Genomic DNA, 17103 nt, shown 5'->3' on the forward strand with positions numbered 1-17103 from the left:
ACCACAGGCTGCAATTCAACAGGAACTCCTCCAGCACACAGGCCCTACTGGAGTAAACAGAAGTAACACAAGGCTCTCCGTGGGCTCCCCCTCCCTGCTCCCATTCCATTCAGCTCAAAGCAGGTTGTGCAGGAGAAACTCTTGCTGGAGACCGCCATGGTCAGCAAGAGACAAGCTTTAAAGCTACGTGACTTGTTATCAGGACTCAAATGATTTATGGCTCAAGGATTTTTTTTAGAAAGCATGAGGAGCCTCACCAGGCCTGTGCGACTCAATTAGTTTTTCAAATATCCAAATAGCTAAGAGGTAGTAATAGGGCTGGTATCTCAACCCACTGGGAAGACTATGAACCAAGCAGCCAAATGACTTCATTGCTCAGTGCCATGTGCTTACAACGGAACACCGAGAAGTGCTAGGTCCAAGAACAAAGGTCCCTGAAAATGCAGTAGTTTCTATGGAATATCTGCCCTGGAAAGATCTATGGCAATGCGCAGAAATTCACCACAAAATTAGCTGTGGCAGATACAGGCAGAACAAAACTGCCAACTTGCTTGCCAGAGGAAGAAAGTGAGTACTTGGCACAGCTACTGCATTTCAAGTACTGAACAGCAGTTTGTTGCTCCTACTGTATTGGGAGGGGAGGAGAATGGCAAAATCTAGAAGAGTACAGTGGTACCTCGGTTTAAGAACAGTCCTGTTTATCAAAATAAAAAAATTCCTTCCAGTAGCACCTTAAAGACCAACTAAGTTAGTTCTTGGTATGAGCTTTCATGTGCATGCACACTTCTTCAGATACATACATGCACACGAAAGCTCATACCAAGAACTAACTTAGTTGGTCTTTAAGGTGCTACTGGAAGGAATTTTTTTATTTTGACTATGGCAGACCAACACGGCTACCTATCTGTAACTAGTCCTGTTTATGAACAATTCAGTTTACGAACTCCACTAAACTGGAAGTAGTGTCCTGGTTTGTGAACTTTACCTCGGTCTAAGAATGGAATCCGAATGGTGGAAGGGCACCGGTGGAGGGAGGCCTCATCAGGGAAAGCACGCCTTGGTTTAAGAATGGTTTTGGTTTAAGAACGGACTTCCGGAATGGATTAAGTTCGTAAACTGAGGTACCACTGAATCTAGCTTGCATTCCTTAGAAACCAGAAGAAGCAGAATACCTTTCTGTGTCACTACTTCTGAACCACTGTGACTGCCCTCAGGAATGCCCTCCTCTCTGTCATCCGTGAAGCCCTGACCTACAAGACTGGCCTCTATGGCTGAAATCCTATTTTTATAGTAATGTTGTACAATTTCTTTTTGTGTTGTATGTAAGTTGGGAAAGTACTAACAAGGTTTTGGGAAGGAGGAAGGAGGACTCTAGGACCCTGTCAGAATCCTCATGCCTCCTTCCCAAAGCCAGCACCGCACTTACCAGGCTTTGGGAAGGCAACATGGGGGGGGGCAGGCAAATGAGGCTGAGAGCCACAAATAAATTCATCGAGGGCCGCATGTGGCCCTCGGGCTGTGTGTTGGACCACCCTGCTCTGTTAGTTACACTGCCTCTGTAGTTACACTACACAGGCCCTCAGTCAAATATATATTTAGTATATATTAACATGAGGAGGAGGAGCTGAATTTAGAGAAATCACAAAAGAATGGGATGCTACTCATTTCTGATAAATTAACTTGTGCCACAAAACTGTCTACTTAGTAGATGCTGGGGCTGAATTTGGAACGCTTCACTTCCACATCAAATTCCTTGTGAGCATAAAAGAGAAGGCAAAGAACAAGAGACGTGATAATCCTAGGTTGGTGGCTTGCCCGTTTACTGGCTGGTGGCCTGCCCTATTAGTCACAGCCTCACTCCATGCCACATAGTCCACAGACCTTAACTTCTACAGTAACCCAACACTTGCAGTTTCTTCCTCACTGCTCTCAGGACAGGAATGACATATTTAGCTGGCAGAGGTTCAGCTGTGTGGAGCAAGCAAGAGATGCCGTTTCTTAATTCTGGTCTTTCCCCAGAAAAACAAATAGTGCAGCTTCCGAAAATGAGGAGGGATTTTGATCCTAAGCTTCAGATTTTCACGCCAAGTTTCAAACTAAAACCAACATTTTCATAGGCAAGTTTTATGAGTGAAAGTGCTGATAGTCCCTCAACAGAAGAAAACAGTAGTAATGTACTTCTGTTAGCACTCCCCACCCCCCACCCCAGCCACTGGAAGACCTCAAGGGATGCCTGCGAAGGCTTCTGGTGTCAGCACATGCAAGTAAGTTCAAAAAGGGGTCTTCCTGGAGGAATTAGGAACAGGAAAGGTTGAGGGGAAGGGCCCAATGTTTCATACAGATTATACAGGCGCAAACTATAGGCATATTTCCCAGCAACTGCAGGTTTCTTGATTTCTCAGTTGTGCAGTAAGATGAAACACCATATGCCTCAGAGATGACACAACTGAATGCCCAGGAGGAACATTGAAGGGCAGGAAAGACCAACTATGGATACAACATATGGTGGGGGCTTTTATCCTGCACATGCAATGGTTTGCACACTGTTCCTGTGAAAATGCTAGCTTTTGAGAAGAGGCAACAGAAACCACAACAGGAGAGAAGCAAGATGCGGTCTTGACTATGCTACCACTCAGTGGATTTGTAACTGGCTGACCGACTGAACCCATAGGGTGCTCATCAATGGTTCCTCTTCATCCTGGAGAAGAGTGACTAGTGGGGTGCCACAGGGTTCTGTCTTGGGCCCGGTCTTATTCAACATCTTTATCAACGACTTAAGATTCCTACGATTTTACATCAACCTTGCAAACACTTCAAACACCTTATTGGCCAAACAAGCCTTTGTATCTTTTCAAAAGAACACCACTTGGCGCCAAAATTTATCTGAGATCCTGGTTAGATACACCCTACCGGAGTTTAATATCCTTAAACTGTGGAGCCCGGACAACGTCCAGAAATGGATCCTGGAGAGAGACGCTCTGTTAGATATCACAAAGATACAGCCCCTAGGGTCCTCCCACTGGTTTCCCCGACTGAAAGCAGTCAAAATCTGCGCCAATTACTTGGGGAATATCATCAATCCCACTCTTCGGAGAGCCTTTACTATGGCCCGTTTTCAAACCATTCCTACGGCCTATCTGTCAGGCAGATATGCAAAAATCCCAGTAGAGCAGCGTATATGTCCTTGTCATATGAGAACCAAAGAGGATCTCATACATTACATGCTGTATTGTCCCATCTATTTGGCCTTCAGGGATGCGATGTTAGAAACTATTCCCAAATCAATAGTCAACTCTGAGGACCAAGTAAAGTTTTTACTGGTGGACGCTGATCCACGGATTTCTCACGTGGTAGCGGTCTTTGTGGTGAAGGCTATGAAAACTAGGGTATGGTTTCTGGATGAAACAATGAGGTCCCTTCCATTGCTCTCCTAACCTGTTGCTGTATCTTCTTCCCTGAATGGTGGGGTTTATTGGGTAGTTTCCTTGCTGGGACAGCATGGCACGAATTTTAGCTTACTTTTATAATTTTATTGTTTATCTTTTAATAATGTTTTATGGTATTTTGTGTAAAGGCATGGACCTCACAAATTTAATAAATTTGTTGCTGTTGTTGTTGTTGTTAAATCAACGACTTGGATGATGGACTCAAGGGCATCCTGATCAAATTTGCAGATGACACCAAACTGGGAGGGGTGGCTAACACCCCAGAGGACAGGATCACACTTCAAAACGACCTTGACAGATTAGAGAACTGGGCCAAAACAAACAAGATGAATTTTAACAGGGAGAAATGTAAAGTATTGCACTTGGGCAAAAAAAAAATGAGAGGCACAAATACAAGATGGGTGACACCTGGCTTGAGAGCAGTACATGTGAAAAGGATCTAGGAGTCTTGGTTGACCACAAACTTGACATGAGCCAACAGTGTGATGCGGCAGCTAAAAAAGCCAATGCAATTCTGGGCTGCATCAATAGGAGTATAGCATCTAGATCAAGGGAAGTAATAGTGCCACTGTATTCTGCTCTGGTCAGACCTCACCTGGAGTACTGTGTCCAGTTCTGGGCACCACAGTTCAAGAGGGACACTGACAAACTGGAACGTGTCCAGAGGAGGGCAACCAAAATGGTCAAAGGCCTGGAAACGATGCCTTATGAGGAACGGCTAAGGGAGCTGGGCATGTTTAGCCTGGAGAAGAGGAGGTTAAGGGGTGATATGATAGCCGTGTTCAAATATATAAAAGGATGTCATATAGAGGAGGGAGAAAGGTTGTTTTCTGCTGCTCCAGAGAAGCGGACACGGAGCTATGGATCCAAACTACAAGAAAAAAGATTCCACCTAAACATTAGGAAGAACCTCCTGACAGTAAGAGCTGTTCAACAGTGGAATTTGCTACCAAGGAGTGTGTTGGAGTCTCCTTCTTTGGAGGTCTTTAAGCAGAGGCTTGACAACCATATGTCAGGAGTGCTCTGATGGTGTTTCCTGCTTGGCAGGGGGTTGGACTCGATGGCCCTTGTGGTCTCTTCCAACTCTATGATTCTATGATTCTAAGATTAAGTTTCATGCAAAGAGGAGAGAATATCCCATATTCTCACAAAAAGACAAAAAAGCCAGAAATAAAGGGTGTAAGCGCATCATTAGGTTTTTTAGTTGCCATTTCCCCCCTTAAAGGAACATGTTTTGCAATCACTGGTAAGGATTGCATGAAATTCCTTGCAGCAGGGGGTGGAGAACCCCCCAGACCATTCTGGCCAAGTCTCGCCCACCTGCCCTAGATTATATAGGCAACTTTCCCACTTTCCAAGCCCCCACATGCATAAGCGAAATGCACATGTGGGAAGCACCCTCTAAACAGCTGTTTTACCTATTCAGAAGCATAGATCGCAAGGGTAATCTAAGGGGCAGCGTAGACCCCCTTCCTCCTCCCCTCAATCTCGCCCGAAAGGGCAGGGAAGCTGCACAGTTGAGCCCACCGCCAGGAACGGCTTTCTGCCCATCAGCTGTTGAGTGGAGCAGCACAGCAGCCGACAGAGCTCCCACAGGCCATTCTGAGGGGCAGGGCCACAGCTTGTAAGCTTTTTATAATGGGAAACCTTTTTGCTATCAGCTTCAGAAGCAGAAGGGGCTTTCCTCCAGAAGAGCATCCACAAGCTTCATGACCCCAAAGAGGCTGAATTCTCTGAATATTAGTTGCTGGGGGCAACAATGGGATGGCTGCTGCCTTCATGTGCTGGTTGTGGACTTCTCAGAGCCACCTGGGTGGTCAGTTTCAGAATTTCTGGTCCTCTGGGGCTCTTTTTCATTGTTCTTAGTCAAGAAATATGTTTAGCTCCTTCGAGAATTAGGCCTTAAACATAAGAAAAGCCCTGCTGGATCAAACCAAAAGGCCCAACTAGTCCAGGGCACTGCTTCTGTCACTGGCCATCCTGGTGCTTCTGCGAAGCCCTCAAAAAAATATGTGAAGGCAACAGCCAACTTGTTGCTCCCCAGCAACTGATTTCAGCCACTGATGTTCAGCAGAAGCCACAGAAGCCCAGTTGCTGGGGACTCTCTACTCTCGCCTGCTGTTCTAACAGCGGCCATGCACATCCTGCCTGCAAGCAGGACACACCATGTCAGCATGCAGATAAGAGCTCATACAGGGCTGAACGCTTTCCTATGCAAACCAGCTCCCCCAACACAGAAATTTAAACATTCTTCTGACATCCTTAGTGAAGGAAATTATCTTCTTTAAACAATCTGAAGTGATGCGGTCCAAAAACTTCAGCTTCTATTTGTCTGAACTAGAACTCCAGACATAAAGTACTTCTGCTTTTCAATCTGCCTCTGATACCTTTTCCAGCATCATTGCCGAACGAGAGCTCCAAATGATTGCCGTTACACACACTCACTAAAAGAAGTTGGTCCCTTAAAGAAAAGACTGCGTGGCTGAAAGGAAAAACACAAGGAACTTCCCAGTTTTATTCACAACATCTGGCTTAACAGGAAAATTAGTTAAAGCCTTTAATTCAAGCTGCCAAATATTCCCAAGGAATTACACAGCACCACCCCCTCCCAAAGTTTCATCTTGTTCATAAAAGATCATGGCCAAAATGAAGAAGGTTCATCTGCTGAAGAGCCCCTACTCTGCTGAAAGCCCAGCTCGCCCTGCCACATGTCTGCTCTCAGCAGGGCCACTCACTGCCCTCTGCCAAGGAGAAAGCAGGGAGCAGGAGAACAGGGCTGCTCTCGGACACGCACAATCCCACTTCACCTTGCAGTCTGGCTTTTGCTGGTGCCTAGGTCCAGTAGCCACTGGCTTCAAGTCTCCACAAATATCATGCGGGGGGTGCTGTGGTCTAAACCACTGAACCTCTTGGGCTTGCTGATCAGAAGGTTGGAGGTTCGAATCCACGCAATGGGGTGAGCTCCTGTTGCTCGGTCCCTGCTCCTGCCAACCTAGCAGTTCGAAAGCACGTCAGAGTGCAAGTAGTTAAATAGGTACCGCTGCAGTGGGAAGGGAAATGGCGTTTCCGTACACTCTGGCTTCCGTCACGGTGTTCCACTGCGCCAGAAGCGGTTTAGTCATGCTGCCCACATGACTTGGAAAGCTGTCTGTGGACAAACGCTGGCTCCCTAGGCCTAAAAGCGAGGTGAGCGCCGCAACCCCATAGTCACCTTTGTCTGAACTTAACCATCCAGGGGTCCTTTACCTCCTACACCTGAATTCTGATTCCCTGCGGGAAGAGTGGGCTCTGAGCAATGCTTGAAGATCTACTTCCTCATATTCACTTTTTAATCTAAGGTTGCTTTTTAAAAATAAAAGTGCAGACTTCTCAAGTACTCTGCAATAAAAAAGCAATTTATTGATCATGTGAAGCCTAACTGCTGCACTTTCTGCCATCCCAGGCATTTGGCACATCCTTCCCCTTCCTTGCTGTAAAGGGTTCCTATCAGGAAGAGGAGATTTAACAGCACTGGTTCCCCCCCTGCTTTTTAATTCCATGCACAGCACATTACAGCCAGGGCTGTCAAGAGCTGCACATGGTATGTCTCCCCAGATAACCGTATGAGAATTATTTAAACCTCCCACTCACTTGCACACTCAGAAACCGAGAGAGAGAGGAGCTGCCAGGTAGAATTCCGCTGGCACATGCACGAGCGATACAAAAACCCGGCAGCAAAGAGTTAAGCCGCCCTTTCCACTTGACTCAAAGCTGCTTCTCCCTTTTTTGCAGAAGAGCTCCTATCCCATCCTTCTTCCAGGCTCACAGTGGCCAATCAAAGCAAAGGGTGGAAATTATTCAGCCTGCCTCCCAACCCAAAGAGCTGTAATGGCCATATATGGTAAAAACCACTGTCAGAGCCCTGCACTGACAGCTGTGGAAATGCTGCTGCAGCAGCAGTGGTGGAGGCAGGGCTGCAGAGGGAGAGAGAGAGAGAGAGAAATGCAAAGAACAGGCAGCTTGGCTTTCTCCATCTCTCTCTCTCCCCCCCCCCCTTAAATGAGAGTGGGAAATAGGCACTTCTCTGCCCTGCCAGAATCAGGGCCACAAAGCACATAGGAAAACACCCACTCAGTATATTGCGTGGGCTTCTACACCAGGACTCTGATCATAGTTATTATTCCTGCTATGAGAATATGGGAAAAGCTTTCATAGGAAGAAAAAGAGAGGCATTTGATTTGTTTGTTGCTACAGAATGCGGATGGAAGAACAGGACTGTTGCTCTCCCCAGCCCAGTTCATGCAAGAAATGTTACAGGGAGGCCTGTGCCCTCCCTGCTGGGAGGCAACAGCCTGTTGGGAGATAGGTTCTCCACAGAGCAGCTCCCCAAAATCTTACATGGCCTTAACAGACCTTCTGAATGCCACTGAAATGTACAGTATCTGCTTCAGATAGCAACAGCCACCTAAAGACCAGCAGGGCTTCAACATTAAAACACACGTGGTTTTAAGAGTATCTACACAGAGGAAGGAAGGAAGGCTGTCCGGCTGAGACTGGAACAGATAAATTCAAGACGACTAGGGGTGCTTGAAATTCTATTGTCTACTCTGAGGCACAGTGCAAGCAAGCCCTTGATGCAAGAAAGGCATATTAAGTGCTGTTTGACAGCTTCACTTATCACAAGTAAGGAAATCTAACAGAACTGCATAGGAATGGGATTTCACAATATTCATACAGGTTCTGGGCTGGTTTTTTATTATACTGAAAACCCTCTGGTACTTAGCTTACCTAACAGATACCCTGAATTATCAACTATTCCTTCTGTTTCAAATTTTCAGACTGCAAGGGTCTGCGACCAAAGCAACAACGTCCATGCATAACAGAGATACATCAACATGCTTTGGAGAACCCTCAAGGTTTGTGAAAGTACCCCCCCCAAAAAAAAACAACCCTACAGGAAAAACCCTAAGGAAAGAGACCCAAAAACAATCCAATGAGGACTGAGTATGTTCAGTGGGAACAAAATGTTGAATGTTGCTGAGAAACAGAAAGAGTGACCAAATAGTACTTCATGCTGCAACATTTTATTGCAGTCCTTGACTTACCCAGAGACTGCAGAACTGAAGGGAAGCAAACACACATACTGGGTTCAGAGGAACAAGGGCCATAGGAGGTTGTGCTCCCTGCCTCCCAGGAAGATCATCCTGCCAAGGGACAGATCAGTCTCGTCCCACTGGTCAGAGAATGAGCAGCTGTGGGGAGACTGTTTTCCTGCCAAAAAAGGCCACATTGATCCAACTATCAGCTGCGCTGGGACAGGGCTTTTTTGAATTCTGTGGTAAGTTGCCCTGAAAATAAGTCAACCAGAAGGCAGAATACAAATATTCAAAATAAACCATCAGGGCCTTTTGCCTCCTAGTCCCCTACAAAAATACTAACTCATTTTAGCCCAGGTTCTGAATTCTGAGTCTACATACAAGTATAAGAAGCAAGATCCCTGACTGCAAAGTTAAGGCTGTGTATGGACATTCCAAATGACTGCAGCTCAGTGGCGGATGATGTGTTCAATCCCCAGCAGCTCCACATACGGTGGGAGAAGCCCTGCCTGAAACCCTGGACAACACACTCTCAATGTAAACAAAAGAAAGTTAGATAAACCAATGGTCCAGCTCAGTATAAGGAAGCTCCTGATGTTTCTATTATGTTCACACAACCACCTGAACTTGCAGTAAGTCAGTAGGTGGAGCCTGCTAGCAGGGTCCCACTCCTACACACACGTTCGCTTTATAATTGTGGCAGCATGAATAGGGCTGTTCTTCCATTTTGTGTGTCTTCACATTTCTATTAAAAAAAAGAAAGCAATTTCAAATACAATGTGCCACGGATGGGAGCTGTTAGTTTGGAGAGAGAGAGAGGCCTCTAAGCTAGCAAGCAACTTGTTCTTCTCCTGAATTAGACTGGTACTTGTTAAGATACAAAATGACTACAGTGGTGCCCCGCAAGACGAATGCCTCGCAAGACGGAAAACCCACTAGACGAAAGGGTTTTCCATTTTTGAGCTGCTTCGCAATACGATTTTCCCTATGGGCTTGCTTTGCAAGACGAAAACGTCTTGCGAGTGTTCCGATTTTTTTCCGCTCCCCCCCTTTTTCTAAGCCGCTAAGCCGCTAATAGCCTTTTAGCCGCTAATCTGCTAAGCCTTTAATAGCCGCTAAGCCTTTAATAGCCGCTAAACCGCTAATAGCGCTAATCCGCTAATAGGGTTGCTTCGCAAGACGAAAAAACCGCTAGACGAAGAGACTCAAGGAACTGATTAATTTCGTCTTGCGAGGCACCACTGTATAATGAATGCGTTGCCCAACAACACCAAATTCTAGCAGTCACATGACCTATGTTTCTGTCTGCTGGACTTTTCGTATTCTGAAGGAAAAATAAAATATTGTAATAATTGGGCAGAGGAAGCTACAGGACCATGTTTAAACTATTGTTTAAAATACCGCTTACCTTGTGTAGAGGCAGAACCAGGAATGCACCACCACCGCTAGCCTCTATTATTATTGCAACGAAGTTGGGATTTACTGCACAAAAAGAACTGTCCCACGTCACCCGAGAAACTCTAATGTCATCGTAACACTGGTCGTTTTTCACTGCTTGACCAAACACGTGCCGAAACTTGCTCTGTCGTACCACTCGTCTCATTGTTTCTGCAGAAGAAGAAAATTCAGCATGGGTTACTGTTTCTTTGATTCCTCCAGTTAGGGTGTTTCCAGATGGAGGTTTAATATCGCAAATGGGTTGTTGGCAACATTTTTTTAAAAAATAAAAATACATCAGATTATCCCTTTCTGGATTAAGTAGGGAAAATATACATACTGAAATTTTGACATTGTGTGGACAGAGGGGAAAAAACGCCTTGCACACATGAGGAGCACCAATAAACACCCATCTGGAAGGACCCTGGAACAGCCGAGGTAACTCCTTTGCAAGGTAATTTGCAAAGCTAAGCAGGGTTTGGTATGGTTTCAAATTGGATGGAGGACTGTGTGTTGAGATTCCTGCATCACAGCGGGTTGGACAGATGACCCTTGGGATCCCTTCCAACTCCACAATTCTGTGCTTCCAAATACCTAATTTTGAGCTCTGGGACAGTGCCAGCTGACCCATAATCCAGATCAACTATTTTGTTTAAATACTGTTGTTTGGTTCTCTGAGTTCACTGTAGTTTATTGAATGGTTTGTTGTCATTGGGAGCCTATTATTCAGCTATTCAAGCAGAATATAAATTTATTGAGTACACACCCAAGCTTAACAGGGCTACTGTGGAGTAAGCACATTGGTGCTTGCACCCTTCTCCTTTGTCTTCATTATGTTTCAGAATAGGAACCTTTTCCAAAAACAATGCAGTAACACTAGAAATATGCCAAAACTCAGAAGAAGGAAGGAACAAGCATCCATGATTGCATGTGGGGGAAGACGTCCAATTTAGTCAACATGACTGGCAACAATCTCATGAGAATCAAGAACGCTGCCAAAAACGATACTCTCCAAAGTCACCACCTAAGACTACGTTTGGACATTTGACCAGACCAACAAACAAACCAACTCCATGCAAAACAAACCATGATCGGTTGTCTGATCAAATATTGTCCAGTGTTGGTTGAGTACATAAAAAGCTTTATCTTTATCAGAACAATAAAAATAGAATTATCAGCAAGTATGATACTTATGCTAATTACAATTATAAATTAGCTAACTTATTGTGATGCAATAGAAGCAAAACATTTAACTGAATTATTTTAACTCACTGTTAGGTAAGGTTCTCTGATTAGCCATGGCATTGTGGCTGCATAGAATATCTGGCCACCGTCAAACAACCGGTCATACTATTTGACATGTCAAATGACCTCAGCACCAGCCCTGCTGAAAATTACTGGGAACATCTTTCCCCTGATTAGGATTTCACAAAATTCCAAGCAAGATCTAAAAAAGTGCTTAAGCGCAAGGACCTTGACAGAAACCTCTGGTTACCAAACCATCAAATCAAATGCTGCCTCCTCCCACCCACGTAAGGTGTGGGCCATTACAGTGGTGCCCCGCAAGACGAACGCCTCGGAAGACGAAAAACTCGCTAGACGAAGGAGTTTTTCGTTTTCTTAGCCGCTTCGCAAGACGCATTTCCCTATGGGCTTGCTTCGCAAAACAAAGCTTGCCCCGCAAGCTCCGGGGATAGCGGGGAAGCGCAGCGCGTCTTCCCCGCTGTCCCCGGACCTCTTTTGAAGCAAGGGGCGGCGGGGAGAAGATCGCTTCTCCCCGTTGCCAGCCCCACAATCTCCGGACCCCTTTTGAACCAAGGGGCGGCAACGGGGAGAAGCGATTCTCCCCGCTGCCCCTTCCCTTGCTTTAAAACAGGTCCGCGCGCGCCTTCCCCTCTGTCCCCGGAGATTGCGGGGCAGGCAACGGGGAGAAGCAATCTTCTCCCCGCCGCCCCTTGCTTTAAACAGGTCCGGGGACAGAGGGGAAGGCGCGCGGAGCTTCCCCTCTGTCCCCGGTCTCCATAGGAACGCAGTGATTGATTTTCAATGCATTCCTATGGGAAACCGTGCTTCACAAGACGAAAAACTCGCAAGAAGAAAAAACTTGCGGAACGAATTAATTTCGTCTTGCGAGGCACCACTGTACACACAAATCTGCCTGAAAATAAGGATTAGGGAAGTGTTCCTTGACACACACAGATCCCCTTTTTAAAAACAAAACAAAAAAACAACAACCCTTAACTGCTTGTGTGATTGAACCTAAACAAAGATAATCTGTTTTGGTAAGTTTGTGAGTGGAGAAGTTAATGGCCAGTACATCTACAGTTAAGAAAGTGAATCAACTAAGCAAAACATGGAAAAACTAAATTGCAAAAGCTCATCTACAGTGCACGCTGCATTATAAACTAGAGAAAATGCTTTAGAGTTCTATCAGCTTCCAGCAAAATCTCAACATTTTGGGTAGCGTTCTAAAAATGCAGCCACGATTTCTGAAGCACCCAGGTTTCTGAGAGGTGCTCTGCCTTATAGCTAGCTTTGTTCCAAGTCAGACATCTTTATACGCAGTGTGTTGATACGACACACAGAGATTGTAACATTAACCCTGAAACAATAAAACTTGTTAAAGCTACCAGGCCAACTACAACGGAGGCAATTCTCCAAAGCACCTGAAACTTACTAAAGCCCTGTCCTATGGCTAGGCGGAGTGTGTCTCAGGTACAGTTGGTCCACCTGGGAATAGGCTACCAGCTGATTCCACACGGACCAAACAGCTGCCAAATTGTAAGGACAAACATTTAGTAGTGACCTGAATAGAGTTCAAGACAGTGATCCAAAGGTGAAAGATTCCATCTATCTTAATCCAAGAGTCTTAGGCAACTCCGTGGTGACATGTTTTTTAAAAAATTACATTAGTGAGAATTTTATACTTTTACAAACAGCAGAGCAGATGGCTCATTAGCGCACACACAAAAAACCTTTTATCAACAGCAAAACTACTTGTGGGGGGAAACGATGGCAAACCAGGAACGGACGACTGCATTCAATATCTGTGTATATGTGCCTGACATTTTCTTCGTCAGGCATCACCTTGTTATGGTTTAAATAAGAGTAATGAAACACCGAGTCTTCGGAATTGCTTTCCTTGGAGGTTTTCAGAAAGACAGACTGGCCATCACAATAAACCAGGGTAATAGTCTGCCTTCAGTGTGCAGGTGGCTCCTCCCTCGCTCCTCCGCTAATGGGAGCAACAAATCACAAACCATGACTGATAAGCCAAAAGCAAACTTTGGGTTGCTATCTGGAGCAAAACAAACCCTTGTTCTTGGTTCGAATGTAACACTAGGCCAGGGACCCTGGCTTGTTGTTCCTATGAAAGGAGCAGCAAAGTGGGAACCACCTGCATGTTCACAGCAAACCATCACCTATGTAAATTCAGTCACTGTCAAGTATTTCTTAACAGTGTTAGAAACTCAGATACATAACCTAATCGCCAAAAGGCACCTGAAACCAAGGTTAGGTAGCCACAATTGAATGTCTAGGCGCCATTCTCGCCCCCCACCCAATGAAATGTGTTGTTTTTGTTATTAATTTCATTTCTATACCACTTTATATTTTAAAGAAAAAATCTTAAAGTGGTTTACAACACATGAAAACATCAAATAAAACAATTCAGAACAAAACAAATTCAATCTTCAAGGAAAGTATTTCAGATCCTTCTCCAAGTAACATTTTGCTTTCCCCATACTTATTTGCCCGCTTAATTTAGCTCATACTACAGCAGAAATACTTTAGGAAGCCAATGGGGTGTAGTGGTTAGTGTGTCAGATTATGACCTGGAAGATGAGGGTTCAAATCCCCCCTCAAGTCATGAAGCTCCCTGGGTGACCTTGGGCCAGCCACAGCCTCTTAACCTGCCTCAATGGGTTGCTGGAGGGATTAATTGAGAAGGGGAGTGAACCATGGACAAAAAGTGGGACATAAATGCAATAAACAAACACTTCTGCTCACCTGCTTAGGAGGGCTGGAGGAGTCAGCCAGATAGAGATGTCAGTTGCTAACCTGGCATACAGAGATCTCCATGTGGTGGCAATTGGGCCTGCAAAACGCCGGTTGCAAAACGCGCCTGGCGAATTTCAAACACTGCTTAGGGATGCATGTCTGAAGTTCAGACCATCCTGTCATAAGGCAAAGAATCAATGGGCACAATAACAGCACAGACTTCTCCTCTTCATGCACCGAGCTTTGCAAAGTGTGAAGAGTAGATGTCCCTGCTTTAAGCAACCAATACTGTAAAGGAGGCAAGAAAGTGGAGAGAGGGAGGCAGGGACAAACTGGGGAAGAACAGGCATTTATTTCAGTTGCACCTACTTATGCTTGGTTGCTGTGGGATATGAGGTGTCACTGCACTCTGCAAGTGAGGGTCTCCTTGCAGACACCACCTTAGCAGGAGGTTCCACTCAATGCCCTTTTGGAATTCCCTTCCCTTGAAAGACCTTCCTCTTTCAACAAACCTTTAAACTGAAATCTTTCTCCGTCTGTATCTGAACTGGAATTGTTTTTTTTTAGAAAATTGTTTTATCACTTGTTTGTCACACTAGGTGCCTTTGGGAGGGTGAGATATAAATTTGATTAGTAAGCCAATAAAAGAAGGGGTTCTGTCGAAGTCTCTTTGGAAAAGGTGGGCTTTGAAGAGGCATTTAGAGGAATAACAGTTATTCCCACTACCAGTTGAATGTTAGTATGTTCTGTGGGAGGGGGCCAGGCATCACAAGCAGCATTCTCAGCACGGTGACTCAACACTCACAATCCCCACAACTCTCTGGAGAAGGAACAAAGGGAGCCATGGTAGTTAAACCAGTTTGAAACCAGTAGAACTTTGCACTGTAGACATATGCTCAGATTAGATCCTTTCTATGGTCTTGGGCTGATGGTTACTAACATCTATAATTCACTCAGAATCATTTACTTGGGACTCTCTCATTTAAAGGTATGGGGGAGGCTAATAGTAGAATCCCACACATGTCTAGTAGTCAGAAGCATAGACACTGCTGAAAACAATCAGATTTGCTGCTGACTAACAGACAAGTCTTTAGTTCATTTCTCCCATGGCTCAATGTTGAAAAATTCATCTTGGGACGCAACTTGCCTCCAGTGTTCAAAATCTGTCAGGCACATTTTGCACCTGGATATCGGCCCCTTGCTACCAAGTGAAGATGCCTGGGTGCCGGGATGGCGTCTGACACCTCTACCATCTGGAGGTGCATGCCTGGAGATCTTTGGATCTTGACTGTTTTCACACACTAGCAACACATCCTGTAGAATTCTATCCATTCTATTTTATCTGAACAATCAGAATGAATTTCAGGAACCAAAAGGTCATATTGAAAAGACAGACTTTTGAGCCATCTCTCCCAAATTAAAATCTAGGAAGAATCCCAGCCTATGCTCTCCAAGCTACTCAACCAGTGGAATAAAGGATGGGAAATGGAAACAGCGCTATCCAGCCCTGTGGTGTTGCAATGGCAAAGCACAATGGCTCTCCTACTTCCCACTCAGCTACACACTCACTTGACAGATACTGCGCCCTTGCAGCAACACCCTTCTTGCTCTGGCTGCCTGGTTTGTGGTGACTCATTTATGTATGCATTTTGTCATCATGATAAGATAGGCAAGGCAAGACCTGTACTTGGGCCAGTACATTTTCATAACAGCTTTGCAAGAACATCCACTGGTTAGATTTCCTCCCACAAGGCTTGCCAAAAGCTATATAAATCTGATGTTTTACAACAAGCAAGTCAGAAATGAAGCTGTCTCACGCAAGCAACACTAAACCTGCACACCAAAACTATATTTACAGTCACTGCACAAGGAGGAAATGAGCGAAAGTTGGCCAGAATCTCTAATACCTCAGTAAATAGGAAAACCAAGGTGTACTGATGCCCTGTGTAAGAAGGCTATATCATCTTACCTCAAAAAGGACCTTTCAAAAATCACACATTCATACATGACCTTTTTAGTTGTAGGTACAAACTTCTTATATGTGAATATGTAAGACTACAGTGGTGCCTCACAAGACGAAAAGAATCCGTTCTGTGATTCTCTTCGTCTAGCGGTTTTTTCGTCTTGCGAAGCAAGCCCATTGACGGATTAGCGGATTAGAGCTATTAGCGGCTTTAAGTGGCTATTCTGCTGATCGGATCAGCTGATAAGTGGCTTAGAAAAAGGGGGGGGGGACAGCAGGAACTCGCAAGACACTGTCGTCTTGCGAAGCAAGCCCATAGGAGATTCGTTTTGCGAAGCACCTTCAAAACGGAAAACTCTTTCGTCTAGCGAGTTTTCCATCTTGCGAGGCATTCGTCTTGCGGGGCACCACTGTACAATTTTTCAATTGATTAAACGCCACCTGTCCATGTTTCCACCCACTCCTCCCAAAAAAAACCCTAATAATCTTAAAATGGCTGAGGAAGTGTCATTTCTAATAATGGGGAGAAAATTTACAAAATGACTATTTTCCTTTCCACACACACACACACACACACACACACACACACACACACCCCTACACACCCCTCTCTTCCTTGGTTTTCCTGTTATGAAGCCACAGCACTCTCAACAGAAACTGTGCAAGATGAACACACACATGCTCAACAGCCTCTCCAAGCCTTCATTTCCATAGCCAAGGGAGTGATTCTTGGCTCTGAATCACAGTCATGTCGATTTGGCTCCCTTTCAAAACAAAGGAGGTGTATGAGAAGTACAGAGCAGCAGACAGAAGAAACATGCAGATTCCAGTTATGAGAAGAACGAATGATGGATCTCCTGAAATGCTTCCAATAAAGTTCAGATGAAAAATTAAACAAAGGTTACCAGGTGTCTGAAAGCAAGAGGGGTTTTGCTGCCTCCATTTTAAGCCCTGAAGACAATTTTTCTAACCTAATTAGGTTTTTCATGTTGCGAAACATATGCCCTCCCCCATTATGACAGAGGGAGGGGTGTGTGAAGAGCCACTGGCCCCCTGGCACCAAGGTTGGTTCATAGTTATCAAGATGAAATGGTTCCATGTGCTACAGAGGATGGGGCATCTGAAAGAAAAGGGAGAGGAGGAAGCAGATGGGAGAAATTGTAAAGGCCCTTCCTATTTGGAA

General features: G+C 45.1%; 1 protein-coding gene across 4 annotated transcripts in view; it reads right to left on the reverse strand.

Annotated features, from left to right (window-relative positions):
- The window catches only part of CORO1C (coronin 1C), a 69830-nt gene that overhangs the window by 32667 nt on the left and 20060 nt on the right, over positions 1-17103 (reverse strand). For 3 of the 4 annotated variants that reach the window (XM_083470923.1, XM_083470926.1, XM_083470924.1), the window contains exon 2: positions 9930-10129. In XM_083470923.1, the coding sequence (XP_083327049.1) occupies positions 9930-10129 (200 nt within the window). Of the gene's footprint in view, positions 1-9929; positions 10130-16825; positions 16884-17103 lie in introns of those variants that run through there. The other variant, XM_083470925.1, reaches the window with a different exon arrangement.

Source organism: Podarcis liolepis (genome assembly GCF_965112155.1).
Source record: "Podarcis liolepis genome assembly, chromosome: 13".
Lineage (NCBI taxonomy): Eukaryota > Metazoa > Chordata > Lepidosauria > Squamata > Lacertidae > Podarcis > Podarcis liolepis.